Source organism: Meles meles, chromosome 16, assembly GCF_922984935.1.
Source record: "Meles meles chromosome 16, mMelMel3.1 paternal haplotype, whole genome shotgun sequence".
In the NCBI taxonomy this organism is placed as follows: Eukaryota; Metazoa; Chordata; class Mammalia; order Carnivora; family Mustelidae; genus Meles; species Meles meles.
The window spans coordinates 67,989,524-68,016,409 of NC_060081.1; the positions used below are offsets into that span (position 1 = coordinate 67,989,524).

The window sequence follows — 26,886 nt, forward strand, 5'->3', positions numbered from 1 at the left end:
TACTAGTCTGTCTTTCAACTGGTTGTCTTTCATTGACAGTTGGATTAAAAACATATATCCTGCTATTTGTTTTATAGTTAACATTTTTTTCCCCTCACTTTTTCTCTTTTTCTTCCTTACTTTGGAATAATTACATTTTTCAGGGAAAAACATCCATCTGTTGGGTACCAAAAATAGATAATAAGACTTATTGCATTTGATCGAAACAGCTGATTACTCATAGCACACCAAGCAACATGAACAGAGGCACAATTGTGTGTTCATTGGTTCCTTTGGCCCCAAGTCCGACAACTGATATGGTGGTCCCAGATGCACAAGACAGACACAGTGGGTTTACACTCTGGCTGAGGAGCCAGACCCAGAATTTTTATAGCAAGTAGTAAGCAAGCCTGCCTTCATTTGAGAAAGACATGATCTGATCTCTCAAGCTCTATAAACAATCAGCAACCCTGGGCAAGGGCCCAGGTGAAAGAAAAGTCAGATCCTTGCAATCTTGACATAGTCAGCAAGACACCGTTGAACACAAAAAGGCTCAGGGAGGGGTGCCTGGGTGGCTCAGTAGGTTAAGCCTCTGCCTTCGACTCAGGTCAGGATCCCAGGGTCCTGGGATTGAGCCCCTCATCAGGCTCCCAGCTCAGCAGGGAGCCTGCTACCCCCTCTCTCTCCCTGCCTGCCTCTCTGCCCACTAGTGATCTCTGTCTGTCAAAAAAAAAAAAAAAAAAGGCTCAGGGAGAATGCCTCCCCATATTTTTATTATCCCACTTTGTCTCCATATTGGCCTGTTATTTATACTTAAAAAAAAAAATTTAGTGGTTGCCCTTGCATTTATAATATATATCTTCAATTAATCAAAGTCAATATTCAAATAATGTTATTACCACTTCTTACATAGCAGAGGACCCTTCAACAGCCTATTTCCAGTTACTTATCCCATCATTTTTATTGTTATTGTTATACATTTTACTTTAGTGTACGCTATCTATCCACAACCTATTGCTACTTTTTAAAACTCAAGTGTAGTGACATACCATTTTACATTCGTTTCCGATGTACAACATCGTCACTTGACAATTATATACATTACAAAATGCTCACCACAATAAATGTACTTACCTTTATTATTATACCTTTATTTATTACCTGTTCATTCCCAGAGATCTTTACTTCTTTATGTAGATCTTTCTGGAGGCAGAAAAAATATGATACCAGAGAGAAACCTGGATCTATATAAGGAAATGAACTTTTCTTACCCTTCTGCACGGAGGCCCCGTCTTCCTCCCACCTCACAAGTGGGCCAGTGCCTGCGTCCCATTTCTTCTTGGAGGCTCCTGTCCTTCTTTGGAATTCAGGTTAATTGGTTGCTCTACAGCCTCAGTTCTCTGATGGGTTTGACGAAAGTTGTAATTTTATAGACTACCTAACAATTTTTAAAAATTGTGATCAGTGTGGCAATGATGCTCTTCCCAGCTTTCTGCATCCTGGATGGAAGCCAGAAGTCTCCGCCATCTACTTCGCCGTGGCTCCCTCCACTTTCTTTGCCATCTGCTCCAAAGGCTGCTACCTGGGTCTTTCTCTTGCCTGATGCCCTTCCAGCTTAGCCCCCTGAATTATCTCTAGCTTGGATGCTTTTCCCTTTCTACCCCTTCATGTGGCAACTATCGGACAAAGAGAAGGGATGGAGGTTCCAAATCTGTCACCATCTTGAGGACAGATCAAAACAATCCTTGGAGTTCTGCTCCTAGGGATAAGCCTGGAATGGGGAGAGGAAGTGGCTTTGGGAGCTGAGCTCTCACCCACCATCCTACTGAGCTGGCCTCATTCCTCTGTGCTAGGAAGTAGGACCAAGAATCTACTTCATCCATTAGTGAGGAATAAGAATCCAACTGACTAAAACATTTCTTGGGAGATGAAAACTGCAACAGGACAGAAGGGGAACAGGTTAGGAGCCGTGGTGACAAGCATAGCCTCCGGAAGCAGCCTACGTGGATTTGAATTCTATCACTTATTTGCTGTATGGCCTTGGACAAGTCCCTTCACCTCTCCATCTGTCAGTTTCTGGATCTGTCAAATGGAGATCATAATAGTATTTACCTCACAAGGCTGTTAAGACGATTGAAAGAGTTAATATATGCAAAGTACTTATAAAAGCAACAGATATTTAACAAACTCTGTAGAAGTACTAACTATTAGGGTGTACTTCCTATAATTTCAGAAATTCAAGGAAGAAAACACTTTCCTCCCTTTCTCAGAACCCATTACAATCAAAACACCTAATGTTTATTGACCATCTCCAAAGTACCCACATCCTGGACTAAGCATTTTATATGAATTATCTCATAAGTGGTAGGGATTAATTATTCCTACCTAATAAGTAAGGAAATCAAGGAACAGAGAAATTAAGTGTTTACACAGCTGGCTAGATGCAGAGCTAGGTTTGCAACCCCGGAGGCTCAGACTACCACGCCCGTGCTCTTAACCACTTGCCTCCCACAAACTAAACTTTTTGCTTGTAAAATAGTGGGAACGCTGTTTGCTGTATTTCTCTCACAGGGTTGTTTTGAGATCCCACTAACAATAGAAGAAGCAGTGCTTTGGCTATTTGTACAGGGCTGGTCCCCTGACAGGGAACTCGCATGTGTCATGGCTCCATCCCTTTGCACATTCCCATCCGCCCCCCCTTCTCTGCTTGTTGAACTCATTTCTTGAAGACTCGGCTCAGATATCAGCACTTAGATTTCATTCTAACAATGGAAGGATTTAAGCCGGGGGTAGTGTTTTGAACGCAGACGCGTTTTGAAATGGTGACTGCTGTGTGTTGCGGGGAGGAGAAGGGAGGGGAGAGGGATGGAATGCAGCAGGGCCAGAGCGAGTACGGGAAACCCAGATCGAAGGCTACCAGAGGAGCCAAGGGAGAGAGGGTGGTGGAAACGGCGAGGAATGGTGGATTGAAAAGTTATTTAGGGCAGAGAATCGACAAGGAATGGAGGAATATTTAGCATAGGACAGGGAGGTGCTAAGGAGGAATCCTGGCTTGCTCGCGGATGCTTGTTGAGTGAATGAACGAATGACCCCATGTTAGAAGTATTCCCGACAGAAACCCCCGACCCCGTCCTGTTCCCGCGGCTTCTGGAGCTGTGAGCACAAGTGGATGGGTGGGAGGGAGGAGGAGAAGAATGGGCACAGAATCTAAGTACAGTAGTTGCCAGATTAGACACTTCTGGCCCTGGTTTGAGCAGGAGGCGCGGAGAGGCGGGCAAGAGTTTCCTCTGTCGACTCGCAGTCAGCACCTCGTCCCTCCACCCCCGCCACCCTGGACGCGCGGCGCCCCAGTTCGCGCGCTGGAGGACTTGGCTCCACGCCGGCGTCTCGGGGTGCGGCGCGGCGGCCCACCCCTGCAGCCCTGACCCGCCCCGGCCGGGCGCCCACCCCGCCCAGCGCGCTGGAAGGCTGGGCGGCGGTTCGGTGCGGTCCCGGAGCCAGAACCCGGGGCTGCCGGGTGAGTCCCAGGGTCAGGCGGGCCCTCCGCCCCGGCGCACCTGTCCTGATGGGCGGCACCGGGTCAGTGCCCTCCCCGCTCCAGCGGGTCCCCTTCCCCGCCGTGCCTTCTCGCCCAGGGTGCGGGTGCCGGTGCTTTGTCGTGGGGCTGCCCGGGAGTCGCGAGGAACAAGTGCGCGTGGGTCGAGAACCCGCGCGTGTCCCCGCGGCGGGGCTGCGCGGTTGAGCGCGGTGCAGCAAGTGGATCTGAGCGTGCGGAGCCGAGCGCCCCGGCGGCGGGCGGAGTGCGGACGCGCGCGGCCAGCTGCGGGGCAACGATGCGCGCCGGGAACTTTTCGCCCGGCCTGGAAGTGCGAGCGGCCGCGCCCGAGGGGGCTCCCCGAGGACGCCGGGAGGGAGGCGAGCGCGGGTGCCCGCCACCGCCCCTCCCCCACTTCCGCCGCCCGCCGCTTCCTCGTTCCCGGCTCCCAGGGCCCGGCCGTCCCGCGGGAGCCCCGGCGGCGCAGCCCCACCCCGGCCGGCAAGGCTCGCTCCCACGCCCCCGCCGCCGTCTCGCCGGAGCCGAGCGACCGAGGCAGCGGGGGTGCGGGGCGCTGCAGGTAGGGGCTCGGCGGCGGGGGCACAGAGGCGGCGGGCAGACCAGGGCCGGGGGCCGGCCGCACTAGCTGAAAGCCCGGGAGCCCTCGGCTGCCTCCTCCCCCGGCCGCGGGCGCGCCCTGGCCCTTTTTAGGGAATTTTCTCGCTCCCGCGGATCCAGGGCTAGTGGGGCGGAGACTGGCAGGGCGCTCTGCGTTTCTGGGGCTACCCGGGCTCCCTAGACCTCGTCTCCCTTCTTCCAGCGCCTTTCGTCGCGTAAACAACTCCCTTCTTCTCCCCAGCCCCGGCTCTGCGCCCTCCTGGGGACAGCCCCTCGGGTCTCGGGAGATGGATGGGGTTAGGGGGAGGGGGAGAGGGGGCGTCCTGGCACCCCCGGCCCGTGGGTGCCCCCACCCTCGTCCTCTCCCTTCCCCGCTGGGCCGCTGGAGCAGACGGCCCCAGGGGCCCCGGGTATTTTTAGCGCTGTGACCTGGGCGGCAGCTCGGAGAGCCTTTCCCAGGAATCGGCGTCAGCGCCTCCCTCCCCCGCGCTGCCAGCCGGCGGCCACCCGGTCTCAGCACACTGTCTTTGGCCCTGGCTGGCCCAGTTGGGTTTGAATCCCTCGCCGTCCGCAGCAGCGCCTTGTGGCGCGGGCCGGGGTCTCCGACACTGAGTCCCATGAATCAAGGGAGGCAGGCTAAAGAGGATGACGAGCTGGTCCTCAAGCCAGATGCTCCCTTGCCTCTGGTGATGGGCTTAGAGCGCGGCGCCGGAAGGATATGGAGTGATTGCGAGTGGATGTATAGGGCCTGGGCTGGCCCAGAGCTCTGGTGTTCTGGAAAGCTCTCCGCAATGGGGACCCGGGGGCCTGGTCTAAATTGGACCCAGGACCCGCCCTTCCAATTGCTACTCACTGACTAATGGGGATAGAAGCCTGAGATGTGTCAGGGGAGAGAGATGCTCAAATAAAGGGCTGGAGAGTAGGGAGAAGAAAGAGAGGGGGCTGGGTGGCCGCCTCGAAAGAGCACAATGTCTGGGCTTTACATTTTACAGAGCACCTGCTCCAGCAGCCGCTGGGTTGTGTTTGAGGCAGGTAGGACTATTAAGTCATTTTCGGATGGGAAGACTGAGGCTGGAAAGATGATTTCCTTAGGGACAGAGCCGAGTCTGGAAGTCAGGTCTGTGACTTCAGGGCAGGGTTTGGAGGGGATGGTGGTGATGGGGTGTGGGCCGGAGAGGGGCTGCTTTAGTCTTTGGGTTTGGAAGGCTGGGCATGAACCAGAGTTGCAACACTTGAGCATCTTGACATCCCCATCTGACTGTCTTCCATGGCCTTCTGAGGGGAGGCTGGGTCTGTTGGAAGTGCCTCCCTCTTTGAGGCTGGACCAATCCCTCCAACCCCTCTCACGAGGCCGTGATAGTGAGACTTGGCTGTTGGCCCGGTTCCCTGAATACAGAGGAGCTTCTTTTGCCGTGCCTGGAACCAGCATCCCCTTTGTGGAGCCAGGCTCAGCCCTGCCTCTCTCTGAGACTTGAAGTTTGTAGTAACAGACTTTCTTTCAAGGGAGGGAAGGAGGTGGCCAAGTCCGGTGGCGTCCAGGCTACAACGCTAGGATGCTGGCTGCAGAGGGGTTCCCCGAACCCAGGCCCCCATTGTATTCCCGCTCAACTTCATAGCTGTATGTGCTCTTCCACGTTCCAGGAGCTGACATGGACCCGAATCCTCGGGCAGCCCTGGAGCGCCAGCAGCTCCGCCTTCGGGAGCGGCAGAAATTCTTTGAGGAAATTTTACAGCCGGAGACAGAGTTTGTCTTCCCCCTGTCCCACCTGCATCTCGAGTCGCAGAGACGTAAGCTCTGAGTCCTGGGGAGAGGGATGGGGGTGGGGTGGGGGGATAGGTCTCATAGGTCCTGAATCCTGGGAACCTCTTCCCTTTGTTTTTTTGGCCCTGGAGACTCCTGTCTCTGGACCCGACATATACCTTTGACCATCCTAGGGATTCTGACCTGCCTCCTCCTGACTTGTCCCCTTCTTGATCTACAGCCCCCATAGGTAGTATCTCTTCCATGGAAGTGAACGTGGATGCCCTGGAGCAGGTAGAACTTATTGACCTTGGAGACCAGGATGGAGCAGATGTGTTCTTGCCTTGTGAGGACCCTCCACCAGCCTCCCAGACATCTGGTATGGCTCTTGGCTTTGAGGACTCGGGCTCCAGTTAGCCAGAACCGAGTGGCAGGCTCTGGAGTGAGGCTGCAAGGCAGGGCTGGGGAAGTGTACTCATACGGGCTAGAAATGTGTGTTTCTTCTTTTTTAAGATTTTATTTATTTATTTGATAGAGATCACAAGTAGGCAGAGGCAGACAGAGCGAGAGAGGAAGGTAAGCAGGCTCCCTGTTAAACAGAGAGCCTGATGCGGGGCTCCATCCCAGCACCCTGGGATCATGATTGAGCCAAAGGCAGAGGCTTTAACCCACTGAGCCATGCAGGTGCCCTGAAATGTGTGTTTCTACCAGTGAAACAGCTGTCTGTTCTGATTTTAGGGAGGTTGATCCCAAGGGGAACTGGGTGACAGATTTCCAATCTAAAATTTCTGGGAATGCCCCAGCCCCATTTAGGCTTTGTTAATTTTGCATTTGTGAAATTAATCTGATTAATTCATGTAATTAAAATAATATAAAATATAAATTTTTATATTAGATAACTTAAACCATTTTAGCCATCTTTGTATGAGTATTTACTGAGCACTTTTTTTTTTTTTTTTAAGGTTGCTAATATAATGGTCCATTAGTTCAACCCTTACAATGTCCTATTAGGGCAGGTGGTATTACTCCAATTTTATAAAGGAGGAAATTTGACTCAGATGTTGTCACACAGCCAGAAAGTGGAAAAGCTGGGTTCAGACCATGGCTGTGTCAGTCCAAAGCCCATCTGTTGAGCCTGTAGGATAGGTATTCTCTTATTTAAACTGCTGCTCTTTATAGATGGCCTATTGCATGCCAGATATTTTATACTCATTCTTCAATTTTATCCTCAAAACTCTTTTTTTTTTTTTTAAGATTTTATTTATTTATTTGACAGAGAGAAAGATCACAAGTAGGCAGAGAGGCAGGCAGAGAGAGAGGGGGAAGCAGGGTCCCCGCTGAGCAGAGAGCCTACTGCAGGGCTCGATCCCAGGACCCCGAGATCATGACCTGAGCCGAAGGCAGAGGCTTAACCCACTGAGCCACCCAGGCGCCCCTATTCTCAAAACTCTTCTGGAATATAGGTGCATATCGCATTCTTAGAGAAGATATGGTCTTTGAGGGAGAGAATGACTTGCTCATAGCCCCTGAGTTGCAAGTAGGTGACGTAGGTAGAGCTTGAACTCGGATTGATCGACCCGACTCTAGGGCCCAGACATGGTGCAGTGAAGTAGAAGGAACTGGGAGTCCGGGGACCTGGCTCTTTGTGGCCTGGCTCAGTGGCTGGTCACTCCCCTGCCCTTCTCTGGACTTCAGCCTCTCCTGGCCAGACCATCTCCGAGAGTGCCCTGGAGCCCCGTTTGTGGACCTGACCAACTCTTCTTTCTGGGCAGGGCTGGATGAGCACCCAGAGGAGTTGAGCCTTCCAATGCCGACGCCAGACAGGACTGCATCCCGCACGTCCTCCTCATCTTCTGACGACTCCACCAACCTGCACAGCCCAAATCCCAGTGACGGCGGGGCAGACACGCCCTTGGCACAGTCTGATGAGGAAGAGGATGGGGCTGATGGAGGGGCAGAGCTTGGAGCTTGCAGCTAGCGGTGGGCCTCCCTGTACAGACTGACCGAGCCGGCTCTTCTCCACAGGAGACCATAGGCCCAGCCAGAGCCCTTCAGAGAAGACCAGACTCTTTACTTGGAGTAGGCACCAGGGGGGAGGCAAGGACAGTGGGATAACGCCCCTCTCTGGGAATTAACCCTCCTGCTTTCCTGCTAACCTTTCCTGCTACAAGTTTTTGGCTCCCACCTCCCTCCCACCAGTTTTTGGCTTCCCCGGAGGTAGGGCTTACAGGCGAGGAGATGGGAGATGAGGCAGGACAAGATGCTACTGCTTTCCCTAGCACCCCTCCCTCCCCCACACTATCCTGCCGTCTTCTGATAGTGTCTCCTAAACCCGTGTCTCTAAGTGGACGTGAGCTCCTAGCACGCCCTGAGTAGTGGTACTCCAGCCGTCCTGCTCCCCCACATCCTGTTTGGGAAAAGGGCACGGTATAAATAATAAAAAATAATCCACCAACCGCTCCCCTTCCTGTGTCACGTTGCGGAGATCTCAGACCCACTCTGTCCAACCAACGCTGTCCCTCCATCTCTTCAGGAAATAGTTCTTGAATACATGTGCCGGGCGTTTGGAAAACAGTTCTTCTTCTTCTTTATTTTAAGATTTTATTCATTTATTCAATGGAGAGAGAGATCACAAGTAGGCAGAGGCAGGCAGAGAGAGAGGGGGAGGCAGGCTCCCCGCTGAGCAGAGAGCCTGATGTGGGGCTCGATCCCAGGGCCCTGGGGTCATGACCTGAGCTGAAGGCAGAGGCTTTAACCCACTGAGCCACCCAGGCGCCCCTGGAAAACAGTTCTGAACAAGACAGTCTGCACCCCTGCCTTCAGTACCTGACTCTCTCTCTGGCGGAGAAAACCAGGTAAACACCACGGTTCACGGGGTAATCAGTAGCATGATGAAGAACAACTCTGGTATCAGAAAATCGCTCATTTGGCCACCGTAGAGCTGATTCTTAAGCTGAGATCCAGAGGCTGAGTAGGAGTTTGCCAAGTGGGGGCTGTAATCCCAGCAGAAAGAGCAGCCTGGGCAGACGGTAAATGGAGAGAAATAGCTCTGAGGAACTGAGAGACATTCAGCGGGGCTGCACTGTGGCAACCCGGGACGAGAGGTAGGTGAGAGAGGGGACACTGACCAAGGTTACTCGTGAAATACTTGTAAGCCTATATCAAGTTTCAATTTGGCTGCTAGTAAAAGGTCAGAGGCTTAATTTATTTCCTCATATAAAAGAAGTCCAAAGTGCAGGGGTATGTGGCTGCTCCGAGGTCCTTTTTGGCTCTTTTTGCTCAGCTGTCCCAGCCACAGGGCTCGAATTCCCATTGACAGCTCCTGTCTGAGATGGCTATTGAAGCTTTGCCCATCGTGTCCTTGAAACCAGGAGAAAGTGGGAGAGAAACTGGGGACCAGCAAAGCACAGCCTGCTGTCGATTTCCGCTTCAGGACGCGTCCTTGGAAGTTCTAACCAGTGGCGTCCACTTTCATCCCACTGACCAGAGCTTGCTAATGTGAGCAACGTCTCACAGATGTTTTATAGACATAGGGACACAATGTTACCTGGAAGAAAGAAAATTCTGGCCTTTGGAAAGACAATAAGCTTTTTGAGTCAGTGCATCTGATTTCTGTCCTACCTTTCAAACCTCTCAGAAGCACCATGGCTACTGGAGAGGTCGGGATGGGGCTTTAGTAGAGCACGCTGCTGTGTTGATAAAAATCAGGGTTATGTTTCTAAGGAACAAGAGGACAATAGTCTTTGCATAGGTAACTGGCACTTTACACGTTAGAGTCCACGTTAATGAATCTGAACTTTATGGGAGGTAATGAAGGACTACAAGTGGTTGCATTTGCTTGTTAAAAAGGTAATTCTGGCCACAGTGTAGGGAATATGCTGGAGGAGGACAGGCTCAGGACAGACACCTAACACGATACTCCCGTGCGAGAGACAATGATCAGCTTGACTGGGTTGAGGCAGGCTATAAAAAATAAATGACATTCATTCTATAAATATTTATTAAATTAAATGTCAGTGTTAAACATCTGTAAGACATTGAGTGAGGAATGTAGAGTGGAAAAAAGAAAGTGCCGCTTTTATGGGAGTCGAGTCTAGTGGGGGGTCCAGGTGCAAAACTGCAACTCTGACCAGTGCGAGGAAGGAATTAATAACCTATTAAGAGGAGTCATGGGGCATTTCCCTTGAGAAAGTAGCATCTGAGCTGAGCCCTGAAGGATAAGAAGGAGTCAAGGAAGGGGAGTAAGGGACGCAGGGGGGAGGGGGGAGGCTCCTTGTGGAGTGCTGACTAGAGAGCACCAGCCTGGATGCCTGGGAACCAGGAGTGGATGGCAGCTACATAGCGGGGTAATGGACTAGCATGGAGGTGGACGGGTTGTAGAAAGGTAGAAGGAATGAAGAGAGAGATTTAGGGGACAGGTTCCAAAAGATTTGACAGGTAGGTGAGAGGAAGAGGTCAGGGTGCCACCATTGTTTCTCCCTTGTGCAACAGGATGATGTGGAGGGTTGTTCTCCCAGATGGGGAGTGCTGGGCAGAGCCAAGTCTTGGAAGAAGGTTGCAAGTTTGGTTTTGGCCATGGTGAACTTGAGGTACTTCTGAGACCTGCAGGAAGACATGTTGGGTGGGCACTCGGAGTGTTGGATTTAGAGAGGATTAGGCTGAGAAAATAAATAGATGGGAGCAACCAGTGTGTAGGTGGTAAGCGAGAGAGTGTGCGTGCCCAGGGAGGGAGGGGGAGTGGAAGGAGAAAGGAGGGTTCTAGGACCCAGCCTGTAAGGGCATCTAGTCATTTCTCACATCAGAAAAAAGAAACCATTCCACCTCCCTTTGTACATCAAACACAACCCATGGGATCAGTGGCCTCCAGCCTAAATCCCAAAGTTCTTTGTGCCACCCAGGCTGAGTGAGTGACAGGCCTGCAGTCTTCCCATAGTCCCAGCCTGCTTCCACCCCTGTAGGAGGCCATTGTAAGTGACAGCTCTGAAGTGCTTTTCCTAGCGCTGGTGAGAAACTTGTGGGAGTTTTGTGCTCCTTTTGTCTAAAAACCTCTGTGTCCAAGTTGAGATCATCTACTAAACTGGGCCGGGGCTCAGTCTCGTGTGAAATTTTGCAGTTTTTCTGGGTTGCTTATGATTTTGCTGCACATAACAGGCTTGGCCCTGTCCTTGTGCCTTCTCCCTGCCTTTGGAGTAGCAAAGCTCAACCACCTGTCTGACTGTGGCTGAGCCTTCTCTGGGCTGCAGCCTGTGAAGTCCGTGACTCTGTTCTACCGGGCTTCTCAGTTCCCAGGATCACCCTACTCCCCTCCAAGGCAAATGACGGGAAGCTAGACTAGCTTGGTTGCTGTCAATATGTCGACAAATCTCTTAGTACTCCAGGCACGTGATGCTAAGATCTGTGAGGTTTGGGGCAGGGTGCCTGCCTGGGGACAGGGATCTCCAGTTGTCTGGAGAAGCAGAATTGTGTGTGAGCCTCTGGGGAGCTTCCAGGTCAGCTGTCATGAGCCCTAGCCCTGCCTGGAAAAGTCTAGGGTCAGCAGAGACCCCAGGACCACTTCCTGCTTGGACAATGATCTCTTCTTCTGCCAAACCACAGGGGCTTGGCCAGCCTTCAGAGCCAGCAGCTCCAGCTGACTTTCTTGAGGCCATGCAGTGCCCCTGGAGAGGAGAGGATGATCTGGAGCCAGCTCCGAGGCAAGCGGCCCAGCTTTCAGTCTCCAAGCCACAGTGTGGCTATTGCGGAGGGAAGAAGACAGACTCATCCCATAGAATCCTATTTATGGAGGAAATAGGAGGGACCGCTGCTTGGGAGAAGATTCCCTGGAAGGTGCACACTAGTTCCTAAAGAATGCACAGAACCTGACACTGGGAACAGCATGGCAGTGTGGGGACAGTATGAACTGTGCTATGACTCGTTCATCCACACATTGTTGAGCACCTGGTCTGTGCTGGCCTCCTTGCTTAGGCAACAGGAATACAAAGGTGACCAGGAGCTCTCCTAGGCGCAGATGTGGCCACAGATAACAGAAAGAGAACACAGGCTGTAGCAGAAGTGCACAGAAAACTGTAAAACAGTATGAAGGGAGAAGCTAAGTCTGGAGGCGACTGGGTCTTCAATGATGAGGACAGGCAATTTCAAAAGAAGACAAAGCATAGAAATATAAAATAATCATAATGATGGCAGCTCCTCTTTTATTTTTATTTTTATTTTATTTTATTTTTTTGAGGTTGATGGAATAAACTCTGGTCCTGGCTTCACGACAGACTGTGATCTTAGGCAACATCTGAGTTTCTGTACCTGTTTTCCCATCTGCAAAATGGAGATCACAGACCCTACCTCCAAGAACTGTTTGAGTCGATGATGGTCGATATTATTAAGCACTTACTACATTCTAGGTCCTACATATACATAATTTCTAGTCCTTACAACGACCCTGAAAGGAGGTTCATCCATTTTAAGGATGAAAAGCAATCCTCAGCTTGCTCATGCTCCTGTGGATGAAAAGCTGGTCTGGGGGTTTTCCTGACATCTAAACTCATGGCCTTTATTCCATGTCGAGTGGGAGAAGAACACTAGTTGGAAGTAGAATGAGGGCATAATGACAGAAAGACATCTTTTTGACACTTCCTCTTTGGTTGGTTGGGGTATATCTGGGCAGACCTGTCCAAAACCAAATTTGACTCTCTGTAGAAGTATCGTTGTGAGTTTTACCAAGAGACTATGAGCGAAATCCTTCATGAATGTGTTCCTCATAGGGCATCTGGAAAAACCAAAGCAGGAATTTAACATCGGAACTCCACCAACTCAGTAACAAGGCAAACAAGCCAATATAAATCATGGGGGATACAAAAAGATTTCAACTCTTCACAAGAAAAAATATATGTATGGCCAATAAGCATATGAAAAGATGCTCAACATCATTAGGTATCAGGGAAATAAAATAAAACCACAGTAAGATACCACTACATATACCATATGGCTCAAGCTAAAAAGTACCCTCAAATTAAAAACAAAAGTTGAGCAGGATGTGGACCAACCAAAACTCTGATATATGGTTGGTGCAAGTATAAAATGATACATTTTGGAAAAAGATCCGGCAGTTACTTAAAAAGTTAAACATTATCTATGACCTTTGACCACTCCTAACTATTTACCCAACGGACAATAAGGTATACAGCAACCGACTTCATAATAAAGACTTGAAAGAATTCAGGTGTTGATCATCAGCAGAATGGATAAACTGAGGTGTATTCTTTTTTTTTTTAAGATTTTATTTATTTATTTGACAGAGAGAGATCACAAGTAGACACAAAGGTAGGCAGAGAGAGAGAGACAGAGAGACAGAGAGAGAGGGAAGCAGGCTCCCTGCTGAGCAGAGAGCCCGATGCGGGACTCGATCCCAGGACCCCCCCCAACTGAGCCACCCAGGTGCCCCTGAGGTGTATTCTTACAATGTGAGACCACGTAGCACTAAAGAGAAACTGCTGATACAAGCGAGAACACGGATGATTCTCAGAAACATTCTTTCTGTGAAAGAACTCTTACACAAGAAAATACATGTTCTATATGATGGTTTCACTCACATGAACCTCTAGAACAGATTATTTTGTGGAGAAAAATGGATAGCGAATGGAAGGTATGAGGGGCCAGGGATCAGCTGGCAATGGGCATTAACCAACTTTCTGGGGTTTTAGGAATGTTCTATATCTTGATAGGAGTTTGGTTTACACAGGTGTATGCTTTTGTCAGACTCCGTGAATGTGCACTTTAGAGTTGTGCATTTGTGTATAAATTTTACACCAAAATGTAAACGAACATTAAGCTTTATTTAGTGACATGCATGCCGAAATATTTAGGGGAGAAGTGTAATTATGTCTGCAATTTACCTTGACATGTGTCAGAACATAAGAGGAATTGAGGGACTTACAGACCAAAATGTGATAAAGCCAGTATAGTAAAATGTTAATGGGGGAGTCTCTGTGATGGGGAAATAAGTGTTCATTGTAACAGGTGTTCATTCTTTCAACTTTGCTGATGTTTGACATTTTTCATAGTAAAGGGGCCAGTTATTTGGGGGTTTTACAGGAAAGCCCTGCATCCGGCTTAGGACTGGGCGAATGGACACACCTAGAAGCTGAGGAAGCCGCGTGCACGAGCCCTGCCATGTGACCCGCGCGAAAGACTTTTTCAGTGTTTCCTCAACTATCACATAGGCACAGCGGCAGCGGCGGCGCTCGGTATTATTAAGCACATTCGAATGGACACGAATACCCCAAAGGGGGGGGGTCCTCAATCTAGCCCCCAGTCGAGCCAGATGTCCACCGCCCCTCGTGCCCCCTCAAACCCATCCGCCTTGAGGGACCCAGCCCGGCCGCCTCTCTGGTAACCTCGCCCCGGTTTCCGGGATAGCACCGGAAGTCATTTCTCTTGCGCTCTTCCCATTGGAGGCCGGCCTTCGTGGGGGCGGGCACCGCTGGGAGGCGGAAGCAGCCGCAGGCATGGCGGCGGCCTTGCCGCTCGCTGTGCTCGTGCTGCTGCTCCTGGGGCCGGGGGGCAGGGGCCATGCAGAGCCCCCACGCGACACCCTGCGGGAGGAGCTCGTTATCACCCCGCTGCCGTCTGGGGACGTAGCCGCCACATTCCAGTTCCGCACACGGTGGGATTCGGATTTGCAGCGGGAAGAAGGTGAGAGGATGAGACTGGGGAAAGACAGCTGTGGCACCTACTGGGAGGGGGCGTGGAGGCAGGATCCCGGGGGCGGAGCCTGGTCCCGGGGGGTGGGGGGGTAGTTCCGGCTCCTGGGCCTGGGGCTGGATACACTAGCTATTTGGGGAAGATGGGATAGTTATTGAAGAACCCCATTGTACTGGTGGTGAAACTAAGGCCCGGAGAGGAGCGCTGACTCCTCCAGACTCCTAGACCCGGTGCTCCTTCCTCAGGTCCGGGCTGCTACTCCCTTCCTTTAGTTAGAACCCTTTGTCGACAATGCCACCGATGATGATGCTGTTGGCTGTTGCCATTTAGCCTGGGGGCTAGGCACAGAGCTAAGTTCTGTAAGAGATTGTGAGGAAGAAGTTGGAGATGTAGACAGATAAAGGCACTTACTTGGTCAAGATCACATCGCTAGTGAGTGGCAGTTTCATCCTGCATTCAGATCTCTCTGGCCTCAGAGCTCGGGGTCTGTTGCTGCTTTGGGGTGGCTGAGAACCCGTCCTCCCGGATCATCACTCACCTACTCCCCTTTTCCAGTGTCTCATTATAGGCTGTTTCCCAAAGCCCTGGGGCAGTTGATCTCCAAGTATTCTCTTCGAGAGCTGCACTTGTCATTCACACAAGGCTTCTGGAGGACGCGGTACTGGGGGCCACCTTTCCTGCAGGCCCCATCAGGTGCAGAACTCTGGGTCTGGTTCCAGGACACCGTCACTGAGTGAGTGCCCACCCTGAGTCCTGTTGCAGGCAATGGAGGGAATGTGGCAGTGGCCGGTGTTGTCATCCTGCCACTGCTCTTGGGGGGCAGCAGTTCCAGCAGACAGCAGTTCCTTGAGGGGTAAAGGTAGCATCGGAAATAAGAAACGATATTACCATATTACTGAGTGGCATTCTTTACTTTGGTGTTTTTCACTTCCCTGATGCTTCCAGACCTGAGATGGCACATGGATGTATCTACAGAGACAGGTGACAAGTAACTTGAAGCTTACTTGGATATAAGGCAGTAGAAGTCTGTGGCAAACTGGGTGACCTTTTAAAAGACATTCACATAATGATGATGATGAGGATGATGATGATGATGATACGGATACCATGAGGGCCAAACAAAACATCTGTGGGCTAGAATTGACCTACAGGATCCCAGATCTCGGCATTGGAGGACTGGCTTTTGTTTGGGAGAGGGACAGGTTTAGGTACCACTGCTGTACCACAATTTGCTCTTAATCCCACTATGAGAAATCTGTAGGACAAACATGATTTTAAAAGGGGGACATAATAGGGAGTGGTGGGGACTGTGGCAGGCTAGAGAGCTTGAGAGGACAGCTGTCACTCACCCCCAGTGGATTGTGGCCATCTGGGAATAGAGGCTTACTGTCATCAGGTAATCTGATTTTCAAGAGATGCCAGAAATCTGGATTTTAGTGTGAAAATTGGCAAACTTAAATATCAGTAATTTCAAAATGTAAGAAAAGCGGCGTGGGTCAGTGTTGTGCTCACCACGTGAAACATGATTACAGCTTGTATAGAGCTTTCAGGCTTCAATTCTGCAGTCTTTACATGAGTCTTAACTATTGGGGCAATTGAAAAGCTCTGAACGGAGGGTTATCAAAAAACCCCAGGACAATGCTAAGATGTTACCAAATAAGGTGCAAGCAGTGACTTCTAGATTTGCCGAGTCTTTCTTTTTTGCCTGAACTCTAACTCCTTTGTCCCTCCTTCCCCCCAGTGCCCCCCTCTGCCTGGCTATCACTGTCTCCCCTCAGCTCATAATTTCCTATAACATGGAGCTGGTGTTTAGAATTTTGATTTTATACTTTCTGTTCTTAATATGGAGAGCAAATCTGTTGTGATACTTTTCTTTCCAATTTGATATTTTTGTAGGGTACTAGAATGGTTGTTTTCCCTTGTTCAGTGAGCCTTTATGGATGTAGGACTTCCCGCTCTGAGGGTAGAGGCAGGACTTACTCTCATGGCCAGGGTGTGTGCACCAGGAAGTCTGTCTTTTTTGCCTAGCTGGGCACACCTCAGAGTGGATCAGCAGGCTGATCTAAGCCTCTGAAGATGTGGGCACTTTACGTGGTGTTGTGGGATATACATAGGTGACCCAGACTTGTTCCCCATGCCCAGGTTGCTCATAGCCTAGTTGGAGGAGAAGAGATGCTTAGAACAAGAGGCTGCCGCTCCCTCACCATGTCCCAGGAGGGACCTCAGGAGAGGCTCAGCTAGTCAGATGGCAGCTCAGGAGGAGGCTGTGGGTGTGGAAGGCAGGAAAGTCTTTCTAGAGGAGGGAGCCTCTTTGACTGTGGGTGGAGAGGGGCGAGTAGCGTGTTGCCTGGCAGGAGGAGGAATCGCCTGAGCAGACCTTTGGGGATGCCGGGATGAAGAGAGTAAGGAGGAAGGGGTGGGTAGGGCAAGACCCAGGAGGCAGCTGAGCAGGACAGGGGGTACACGGCAGCTGCATCAGCTAGCCAGTCTGTCAAGTGCAGGCTTGGAGAGAGGGAGCCCCGCGCCAGTGAGTGGGTTTGTGTCTCCATCCAGCGTGGATAAATCTTGGAAGGAGCTCAGTAATGTCCTCTCGGGGATCTTCTGCGCCTCTCTGAACTTCATCGATTCTACCAACACGGTCACTCCCACTGCCTCCTTCAAACCTCTGGGGCTGGCCAATGGTGAGATAGCCCCGTGGCCCTTTCCTTCTCCCTCTTGCCCGAACGTTTGCCTCCTTTTATCTTCAGCTTCCTCCTCCTTCAGCTGGGCCGGATCCTAAATCCCCTGGGTGTGCAGACCCGGGAGGAAGGCTTCCTGAGACCATGTTGTCTCTAACTTGCCTTCTCCCAAGGATGGGAGGGGCATCATCCCATGGCACCCCCAGCTGGCACCATTAGGGTGGTGGTACTGGAGAGCTGCATGGCGAGCAGGAGGGGGCTCCTCTCCCACTGTCTTAGGAGTGTGGGTCCTGAATTGTTGGGCCACAGGGCCCACCCTAGACAGACTCGTGTCTCCCTCAGGCACTGATCATTCCTTCCTGCGCTACGCTGTGCTGCCGCGGGAGGTCGTCTGCACGGAGAACCTCACCCCGTGGAAGAAGCTCTTGCCCTGTAGCTCCAAGGTGAGGCCAGAGTGCTCTGAGCACCCGCCGCTTCCCTGCCTGACCTCCAGGCCCCTGCACAGGTGTCCCACGGTGAGGGGCCCTGACTCTTCCTCTCTTCCTGCTTCCTCCAGGCAGGCTTGTCTGTGCTGCTGAAGGCTGACCGCTTGTTCCACACCAGCTACCACTCCCAGGCGGTGCACATCCGTCCTGTGTGCAGAGTAAGTCATGGGTTGGGGGGCAGGTGCCCTCAGGCGATTCCAAGAGAACGTGCCGATGAAGTTGTCCGGTGTGTTTTGCGGGCCGCGCCAAAAGCGTTAGCTGGGATCCCGATTGTTTGGGGCATTGGCACACACCGTGGAAACGCAGTGGCTGCCTGGCAAGCGTTCAGAAAATCCATGTCATGGGGCATCGTGGTGGAGGACAAAGCTGTGCGCGCAGCGGCCAGCCCGGTCACTCAGCGGGCATGACCTCGAGCACATCGTTTCATTTCCCTGAGCCTGATTTCGTCATCTGTCAAGTGAGAATAACAGGAGTGCCAGTGCCTGTGGGTGGCGGTGGCGGTTTCTCTGGCTGGTGCACATCCCCCTGCTGGCACAGGGCCGCATGCTCAGTAGTGAACGGAAGCAAGTGGGTGGGTGGGAGGGTACACGACAGACAAGGGACAAGCCCAGGTGGGAGTCCCTGGGGCGGTGCGTGGTGGCGTGGGGAGGGTTGCGTCCTGACTGCTGCTGTCTGGCCCTTTTGGTAGAACGCGCACTGTACCAGCATCTCCTGGGAGCTGAGGCAGACCCTTTCCGTGGTGTACGATGCCTTCATCACAGGACAGGGGAAGAAAGGTAGGCTGCCTCAGCAACTTGCTGGGTACCCACCGTCACGGGTCCCACCCTATGTCTGCGGACCAGGCCTAATCCTCAGTCCCGCTCAACCCTCCTCTCTGCTCCTCAGACTGGTCCCTCTTCCGGATGTTCTCCCGAACCCTCACAGAGCCCTGTCCCCTGGCGTCAGAGAGCCGTGTCTATGTGGACATCACCAGCCACAACCAGGTACCCGTGTCTCCAATCACAGTCGTTCCCCTCCACCCAAGGCCAGTCTGTGCCTCTGCTCACTTCACAGCCCTGCCCTTGTGCCCCCAGGACAATGAGACGTTGGAGGTGAACCCGCCCCCAACCACTACATACCAGGATGTCACCCTGGGGACCCGGAAGACCTACGCCGTCTACGACTTGCTTGACACAGCCGTGATCAACAACTCCCGTAACCTCAATCTCCAGCTCAAGTGGCGGAGCCCTCCCGAGCATGGTGGGCACTCATGGGCCAGCAGGGCCTTGGGCTACGGGGCTTTCCGTCTCAGGGGAGACTCCTACTTGGGATGCGAGGCGTGTGGTTAGACCCAGGTCCTGAGTCGATGTCTTGATTCTAACTCCACATCTTCTAAGCTCTATGACCTTGCGCAGGTTCCTAACCTCACTGCCTCATCTAGAAAATGGGGACATAATTACCTAGCAGATTGGATGAGATTATTAATGCAAAACACAGAGTTTATTCACACATTCATTTAATTATTAGCAAATATTTTTTGAAGACTGAAGATGCCCTGCATTCAGGAGACGTAATGTCTGTCAATTGAGGCAGGTCTGAAACAATTAGCGCATTCATTGTTCCTGAGGCCAAGTGCAGACTATCATGAGGGCACCTGGTTTGGGTTGGAGGCGCAGGGCTCGGCACATATGGGTACTTAGTACAGAAGAGCGACTCTGTCGTGCTCTGGGCAGGGGAAGACAGGAATGATCCCGGGATGCACGCTTCCCAGGTCTGGAGGCCACGCTCTTCCCCGTCGCCTCCCTGGCTGTGAGACTCTGGACATGACCAGGGAAGTGTGGGTGAGGAGTGACCCTTTCTTTTAGAAGCTCTTAACTGTAGACTTGTCTTCACAGAGGCCCCTCCGGCGCCGTTCCTGCACGCCCAGCGATACGTGAGCGGCTACGGGCTGCAGAGCGGGGAGCTGAACACGCTTCTGTACAACACTCACCCGTACCGGGCCTTCCCTGTGCTGCTGCTGGACACCGTGCCTTGGTACCTGCGGCTCTATGTGCATACCCTCTCCATCACCTCCAAGGGCAAGGAGAACAAACCGAGTGAGAGCCAAGGCCCGCAGCCGCCACCCCTCCCCTGCCCCGTCTTATTCTCCCTCCAGGTCCCCCAGACCCCCCTTTCTCAGGGCAGTGATTCCTCACGTACCTTGAAAAAGCACATAGGCAGAATTTGGAAGAGTTTGAAACGTGGGGAGGGTAGCCTTACTGTGCCAGACCTAGAAGTAATTTATAAAGCAGAGATAATTAAAACACACAGGACTGGGGGTTCTTTTTTTTTTTTTAATTTATTTTTAAAAATATTTTATTTATTCATTTGACAGAGAGAGACCACAAATAGGCAGAGCAACAGACAGACAGGGTGGAAGCAGGCTCTCTGCTGAGCAGAGAGCCTGATGTGGGGCTCGATCCCAGGACCCTGGGATCATGACTTGAGCCGAAGGCAGAGGCTTTAACCCACTGAGCCACCCAGGCGCCCCAGGACTGGTGGTTCTTAAGAGGACTTTGTGAGAGCAGTGATTTCCCGACTTTTATTTCCTTGCCCCTTCTTCGTTGGTGCCCCGGACATGTCCTTTTGCGGATTTGTAGGCCTGCAGTGGAGAATGGGTTAGCAGCAAGGAAAACGGTATTGGAAACCAAAAAGATAAAGCTGGAATAGATGGTTTTTGCCTCTTCGGGAGGGGTAAAGAGGCGTTTTAAAAATTTATTTTTATTTGCCACGCTTTTTCTGAAGAGGAGTTTAGCATAGTACTAAAGCCATTGTGGTTTGGAGTGGTGGGAGACCTAACCCCGAAGACTTGTCAGGAGGAGGTTCTGGCACATTCCAAACATCCAGACTCACCGTCCGTGACTACCCCTATCGTTGTCTGCACGTTCTGACCCGGGCTGTTCTGACCTTCAGCACCACTGTTTGCGTCCCCTTCAGAATCCTCGAACATTTACGCCTGTATTTTGTAGGCTTTCCTGTTTTGTTTTTTAACCTTTGGCTCTGAAAAGTGTCAAGCACACACCCACCTGAGGGAGCGTGACACATTCCCACGGGGCCGGCTTCCGTCTCTGGCTCCCCCGCTCCGTGTGTCATCTCTGCCCTTGATTCGTTTTCTCGGTTTTGTTACTTTTCTGCTGGAGTTTCTTTCGATCCTAGATGCAGATCCACCTTTCAGTGCTTCGGTCTACGTCTCTAACAGGGAGAGGGTCTCCCCAAAACACCGCCGGTCCTTAGCACGCCCACTCGCCCCAGTGAACAGTAACACTTGATAGTTCATTTGAGTTAGAATCTAAACAGGGTCCTCGTATTGCATTTGCTTGATCTTGTTAATAGACTTCATTTTCTTAGGGTGGTTTTAGGGTTAGAGAAAACCGAACAGAAGCAGAGAGTTCGTGTCCTCTTCCCTCTCCTGCCACTCAGGTTCCCACGAGCAACATCTTGCATTGGGCTGTTTGCTCTTAAGGCTCATAATCTCTAGCAGTTCCCTCCCTCTCTCTCTCTTTCTCTCTCTCTCTCTCTTTGAATCTGTTTGTGAAGAAACTTGGTCATTTGTTGTATGGAATGGAATGTTCTACATTCTGAATCTCTCCTTGGGCCTGTGGTTAATGGGCCCTTCTCTCCCCTGCATTTCTTGGGTGTTGGTGGTTAGATCAAGAAACTTGATTAGATTCGGGTTCCACATTTTGGCCAGGAAACTTCCTGGTGGTTCTGTGAACTTCCCATTGCGCCACATGAGGCGCCTGACGCTGGGCGCCCCAGTTTTTGTGATGGAAGGATTAACTGGGTTGAACATGCGCTTGGGACAGCTGCCCTTTCCCGAGACCCTGCTCCCCTCCCTGAACCTGCCTGGCTCTTGTGACCCAGAGCCTCAGGCCTCAAGGGGTAGAGTGACAGCCGCAGAAAGGGGTGGGTGATCCTTGTCTGTCCCTAGGTTACGTCCACTACCAGCCGGCTCAGGACCGGCTACAGCCACACCTCCTGGAGATGCTGATCCAGCTGCCGGCCAACTCAGCCACCAAGGTCTCCATTCAGTTTGAGCGGGCGCTGCTCAAGTGGACTGAGTACACCCCGGACCCCAACCACGGTTTCTATGTCAGGTGGGCTCCCCTCATAGTCTGCCCCCAGCCTCCTGGCCGCCCGCCATGCCGCTCACCCCAATGAGGGAGCCACACACACTGAATGCCTGTTTGCCTCTCCACAGCCCGTCTGTCCTCAGTGCCCTTGTGCCCAGCATGGTGGCAGCCAAGCCCGTGGACTGGGAGGAAAGCCCCCTCTTCACGTCCCTGTAAGTGTGACCTCTGTGGCCGGTTTCGGGGTGGGCAGTCACGTGGGTGACCAGGTCAAGGCAGGGTGTCGCCCCTTCCAAAGCAATGTGCTGAGTTAACTCAATCCCAGTAAAAAATCCTAGTGGTCTATAATATTTGTCCAGACTCTAGGAAATGATTCTGAAGTGGTTCAAGAAGAGCTGTACTTAGAGCCGGCACGTATTCGTTGTTTCTCGTCACGAATATTTCACCGAGCGCTTACCGAATTCTTCAGAGAGTACTGGGTGTCTCACAGGACACAGAACAGCTTTGCCCCTCTCCTGCTCATGTAAAGAGGCTGAAGGGGAGATTTTGGTCTAGGGTCATGGGGCCAGGGGTGCTGGGAAGTAATCAAGGGCCTTATCCAGGAGGGCTTCTCTGAGGAGACAGCCTCGAGGCAGAGACCAGAGGCTAAGGAAGAAGCAGCGAGCAAAGGCAGGGTCCCATCCCTCCCTTCAGCACAGGCTGCTCGTCTTTGATCAGGTTCCTGTGTTGTCTCGTGTTTCTGTGTTGACCTGAGATGTCTTCTGTCAAAAAGGTTTTGAGGCTGACAAGGCTTTGCATGCCCTTCCCACCGGGTATGGGCCCGGTGCAGCTTGGAGAGGCAACGGGGACATCCTAGGCCTGTCTCGCTTACCTCTCCTTCCTGACTTCCAGGTACCCGGTCTCCGACAGCTCTAGCTACTTTGTGCGCCTGTACACGGAGCCGCTGCTGGTGAACCTGCCCACGCCGGACTTCAGCATGCCCTACAACGTCATCTGCCTCACGTGCACTGTGGTGGCCGTGTGCTATGGCTCCTTCTACAATCTCCTCACCAGAACCTTCCACATCGAGGAGCCCAGCACGGGCGGCCTGGCCAAGCGGCTGGCCAACCTCATCCGGCGTGCCCGTGGTGTCCCCCCACTTTGAGATTTGCCCCCTGCACAGCGGGGCTGCTCTTGCTCCCTGGAGAGGGCTGCTGATGGCCCCAAGGGCTCTTTCTGCCACTTGCTCTCTCCAGAGTTGGCTTGTAAACCAAACTGGCCCTGCCTGAGGCTGGGGCATAGCTGTGCTGTCCAGTTCCGTAGCCTTGAGCCAGGTGTGGCATTTCAATTTAAAGTAATTTAAAAATTCATTTCCTCTGCTATTCCAGCCATATTTCAAGTGCTCAGTAACCACAGTGGTTCGTGGCTGCTCTCTTGGACAGTGTGGACAAATGTTTCCATCGCGGCAGAAAGCTCTAGGACAGCATTGACCCAGATATGCTGTGAAGAACTCGTATCACTGTGGTAGCTGGGACTTACCGGTTGTGGAATAAAAGCGGCTTCCTTGGTTTTTGCCTCCTGTCCTTGAGGCCCAGGAAGAGGGAGCTAGGGTTTGTTTCCTGAGCACCTGCATAAGACTTCCTAAACTGCCCCCTCCAAAACCCCAACAGACAAAGCTCCTCTTCCTCCTGCTAAAAATTTCTTCTACTCTCTTGCTTCCTCCTCACTGGTGATTCCCAGAGCTCCCTGGGTTTGGCCGGGAGTATTTATAGAAGTGTATCCATGACCATGACCATGAACCATCCTCCTGCCTCTCAGGAGCCCTGGGAACCAGTGACCTGTCACCAGGGGTAGAGGTGAGGAGGGGGATGAGCTTCATGTGTTGGTTTTCTCTGTTGTGCCCTGGAATCCCCTGAGATGCTTGTGAAGATAATGCAGATTTCTGGGGTCTAGACCCCGTGAATTCAGTCGTAGCCCAGACTTGGAGTTTCTGTCAGGCTTTTCATGAGCTTGTGTTCTGGGTGGTTCCTTAGACCTCCCACAGGCTTTGAAGCCAGGTCCACTGGATGAAGGCCTGCCCCTGCCCACCTCCCCTTCTGGTTATAAAACCCTGGATTCCTGTGGTAGGCCCTTAGGCAGATGCCCCTCCCTGCCCACATCTTCTGTCTCTGCCTCTGGCACACTTGGCATTAAGTGTAATAAGTATTTGCCATCTGCCCGTCCCTTTCCCAGCTCTCCCATCGGAACGGTTTGGCTTAGAATGTCCTGTCCCCCCAACCAGAGACTGTCCTCTACTGCCTGGTTCACTCTTAAAGCCACTCTTAAAAACCAGAGAGTTAGTTCCTCCAGGAAGTCTTCCCTGATACACCAAGCTGCTGTAGATGCCCCTTCCCTCTGTTCCCAGAGCTCCCTGGACTTAACCTTTACAGGTTCCTTTCACCCTCGTTGTTCTTGTTCTTTAACTTCCATTGAACTCTAAGCTCCCTGGAGGCACAGGGGCTGTCTCTTCCATCGGACCGGATCCAGCTCAGGACATTATGTATGTATGACTGGGTACAGGCTATTCTGGCCTGGGATCTGGGGTTCAAGGGTAGGAATGGGAAGGGCAAGGGGGCACCGAGAAACCCCACGAGTATGAGGGCAGAGTCTTGAGCACGATAGTACTGGCGACGTCTGTACAGCCAGTATAGATAGGATTGGTAGGTCGCCTCTGAGGGTTTTCCAAGAGCTCCCAGGACACATGAGGGATGTGTATGTAGGAAGCAGGTGATAAGCTCATCTAGACCACAGGCAAAGGCAACTTGGTCAAGATGCTTTCACTTGAGTTTTTCTTCCAGGCACGAATAGGCAGGGTGCAAATGAGATGAGCATGTGGTGGGCGGGTGGATATCCGAGGCTCCCGCACAGAGCAGGATGCTTGCCATGCCCAGAGAGCATGGAGCCTGGCTGTGCCTTATACCCCCAGCGGGGCAGGCACTGGGACCACCTCGGCTGCCGCGACATATGTCATACATCATACATAATCTGTGCGCTGGCAACACCACGTCTCGTGCCCCTCCCTGAATTCCAGATTCATTTACCCCCCTGCCTACCTGCTTTTTGCAGCCTCTTTTGCGGCTTCAGTGTCTGTAACAGAGCCTGGTATGCGGTCTGCATTCCAGTAATTGCCGAGGGAACAAGTGCATGAATGTACCAGTATCACGCAGTATTTTGACTGCTAAGCAAGCCAGGTCACCCAAACATCGGGGTTCTGAGCCCTGAACTTCTTGCTGTGCCCACACCAGGACCATCTTCCCTTGTCCATGCACTCAGGGCCTGCGCATTTCCAGGGGGAGGGCCAGAGGTGCTGAAGGCCAGGCCAGTCAGGGTCCCCCAGGCATTGTGAAGTCTGCTTTCCCCTCACAAGGCTGTCTGTGGAGCTGCCGTGGGCATAGCACTGGGGGTAGAAAGGGGAACTTCTGTCCTCTGAGGGCTCCCTCGGGGAAAGCAGTGAGCGAGTGAGTAAATGAAGGAGATTTGCACAAGCAGAAATACCAGAAGAACTAGTCTCCTTTCCCAGTTTTCCTTCAACACCAGGGACAGTTCCTTGTGACCAACTATCGCTGTTACTCACTATCACTCAGTCACTGCACATGGATTGGGAGACTTCTGGGACACGGCAGGGCCCGTCCTCTCTGAAGAAGGCTGGGAGACAGCTGGCTTGGGGGTCAGGCAGGCTTTGGCAACAGCTGCCCGGAGAGGTTTACGGCCTGCCTGCCTGCCTGGTGCGTTCCGAGGGCTCAGGGAGGAGCAGTGGGGCACCCAGATCCCGACCCCCTTCCCCATCCCCCGTGACCAGGATCTGGAGAGGTGGCAGGGAGGCCTCAGCCTTGTGGACCCACAGTGGGACAGGCATGTTGTTCACACACTGAGAACTGGGTTGAGAGACGGAGCCCCCCGCCCTGAGCTAGGGGTGCTGGCAAGCGGGAGAAGGTAAAGTCAATCAGCCTTGCATTTTCCGACTTCCCTGCCTCAGCGCCTGCTCTTCCCTTTCATGCCTCCTTGCCTCTGTACCTGACCTCGAGCTCCTTCCATGAAGTCTTTTGTGGCCATTTTCACTTCCTCACTGAGGCTGTATGCTCATTCATTCATTCATTCATTCACTCACCTAAACCTCTGACCTGTCTGTCTGGCACTTCTATTATCCATCTGTCTACTCATTCAGCAAATACATGTCAGGTATCTGTCCTGTGCCCAGGACTCCTCTAGGCACTAGTGAACAAGAAAGGAAACCCCTGCCTTGTGGTGCTTACAGTTTAGCTAGGGAGGCAGACAAAAGCTTGGCTGCCCTAAAAGGTATATAGTGTAATCCCACTATGTCCTTGTAGCGCTATGGCCCCGAAAAAAAGGAAAGCAGTGGGAATAGGAAATGAATGGCCAAGACCTCTAAGGTGAAGAATGATCAGGGATCCAAGCAAAGTGAAGGAGAAAATCACATGAAATCCAATGAAAGAGCAAGAGCTAGCTCTGTGTGGCAAGAGCTCACTGAGTGTGTCTGCAAAACAAGGAAGTCCCAGTAGCCGGAGCTGGGGATGGGGGCAGGTGGTGGTGGTTGGGGTGAGTTTGCACAGGTTGGCTGGGGCAGGAGGAAGAGACCCCTGGAGGCAAGGACACTATCAGATTTGCATTTGCTTATTTGCTTATGTACTTTTCTGGCCTTCTGATGCAGGTTAGGTTACTAATTCTTGCTTCATCATTCTCTCATCATTGGTCCGTGTGTGGCCCGTTTTGTGTGTTACTTACCTACTCATCCATGTATTTCGGTGCAGTAAGGACTCAGGAACCTACCCTCCAACAGGAAAACTAGCACATGGTAGCAAAGGATTTGCTGTTTAAAGGATCAATCTGGCTGCTGTGAAGAGAACAGGCTGTGGGAGGTAAGAACGGACACTGGGAGGCCAGCAAGGAGGTGGGAGTATCAGGAGGCACAGACTGGACCGATCCCAGCAGAGCAGGAGAAGGTGATTGAGTCTGGGCCAGACCATTGGATTGGGTGTGGCTTCATGTGGTTTCTACGAACCCATGCAGTCAAGAATGAAGTCACAAATTA

At 52.1% G+C, this 26,886-nt stretch overlaps 3 protein-coding genes across 4 annotated transcripts in view; all 3 read left to right on the top strand.

The window, feature by feature from the left end:
* Positions 1-5,905, top strand: part of SYS1 (SYS1 golgi trafficking protein) — a 38,337-nt gene extending 32,432 nt beyond the window's left edge. The window contains exon 3 of the mRNA XM_045980920.1: positions 5,774-5,905. Within this exon, the coding sequence (XP_045836876.1) occupies positions 5,774-5,780 (7 nt within the window). The 3' untranslated portion in view covers positions 5,781-5,905. The remainder of the gene's footprint in view (positions 1-5,773) is intronic.
* Positions 5,782-8,330, top strand: DBNDD2 (dysbindin domain containing 2). Its single transcript, XM_045980918.1, has 3 exons — positions 5,782-5,920; positions 6,115-6,252; positions 7,646-8,330. The coding sequence occupies exons 1-3, from the start codon at positions 5,782-5,784 to the stop codon at positions 7,849-7,851; spliced, it is 483 nt and encodes a 160-aa protein (XP_045836874.1). The 3' UTR covers positions 7,852-8,330.
* Positions 8,331-14,337: 6,007 nt separating this feature from the next.
* On the top strand, positions 14,338-23,366 carry PIGT (phosphatidylinositol glycan anchor biosynthesis class T). 2 transcript variants are annotated; one of them, XM_045981472.1, is made up of 12 exons: positions 14,339-14,558; positions 15,123-15,300; positions 17,121-17,248; positions 17,588-17,688; positions 17,802-17,888; positions 18,419-18,506; positions 18,616-18,713; positions 18,804-18,969; positions 19,605-19,805; positions 21,680-21,845; positions 21,950-22,033; positions 22,710-23,366. In XM_045981472.1, the coding sequence occupies exons 1-12, from the start codon at positions 14,372-14,374 to the stop codon at positions 22,960-22,962; spliced, it is 1,737 nt and encodes a 578-aa protein (XP_045837428.1). In that variant the 5' UTR covers positions 14,339-14,371; the 3' UTR covers positions 22,963-23,366. The 2 variants fall into 2 exon arrangements, with proteins under 2 accessions (XP_045837429.1, XP_045837428.1); XM_045981473.1 differs by lacking the exon at positions 21,950-22,033 and having other exon boundaries at positions 14,338-14,558.
* The last annotated feature ends 3,520 nt before the right edge of the window (positions 23,367-26,886 follow it).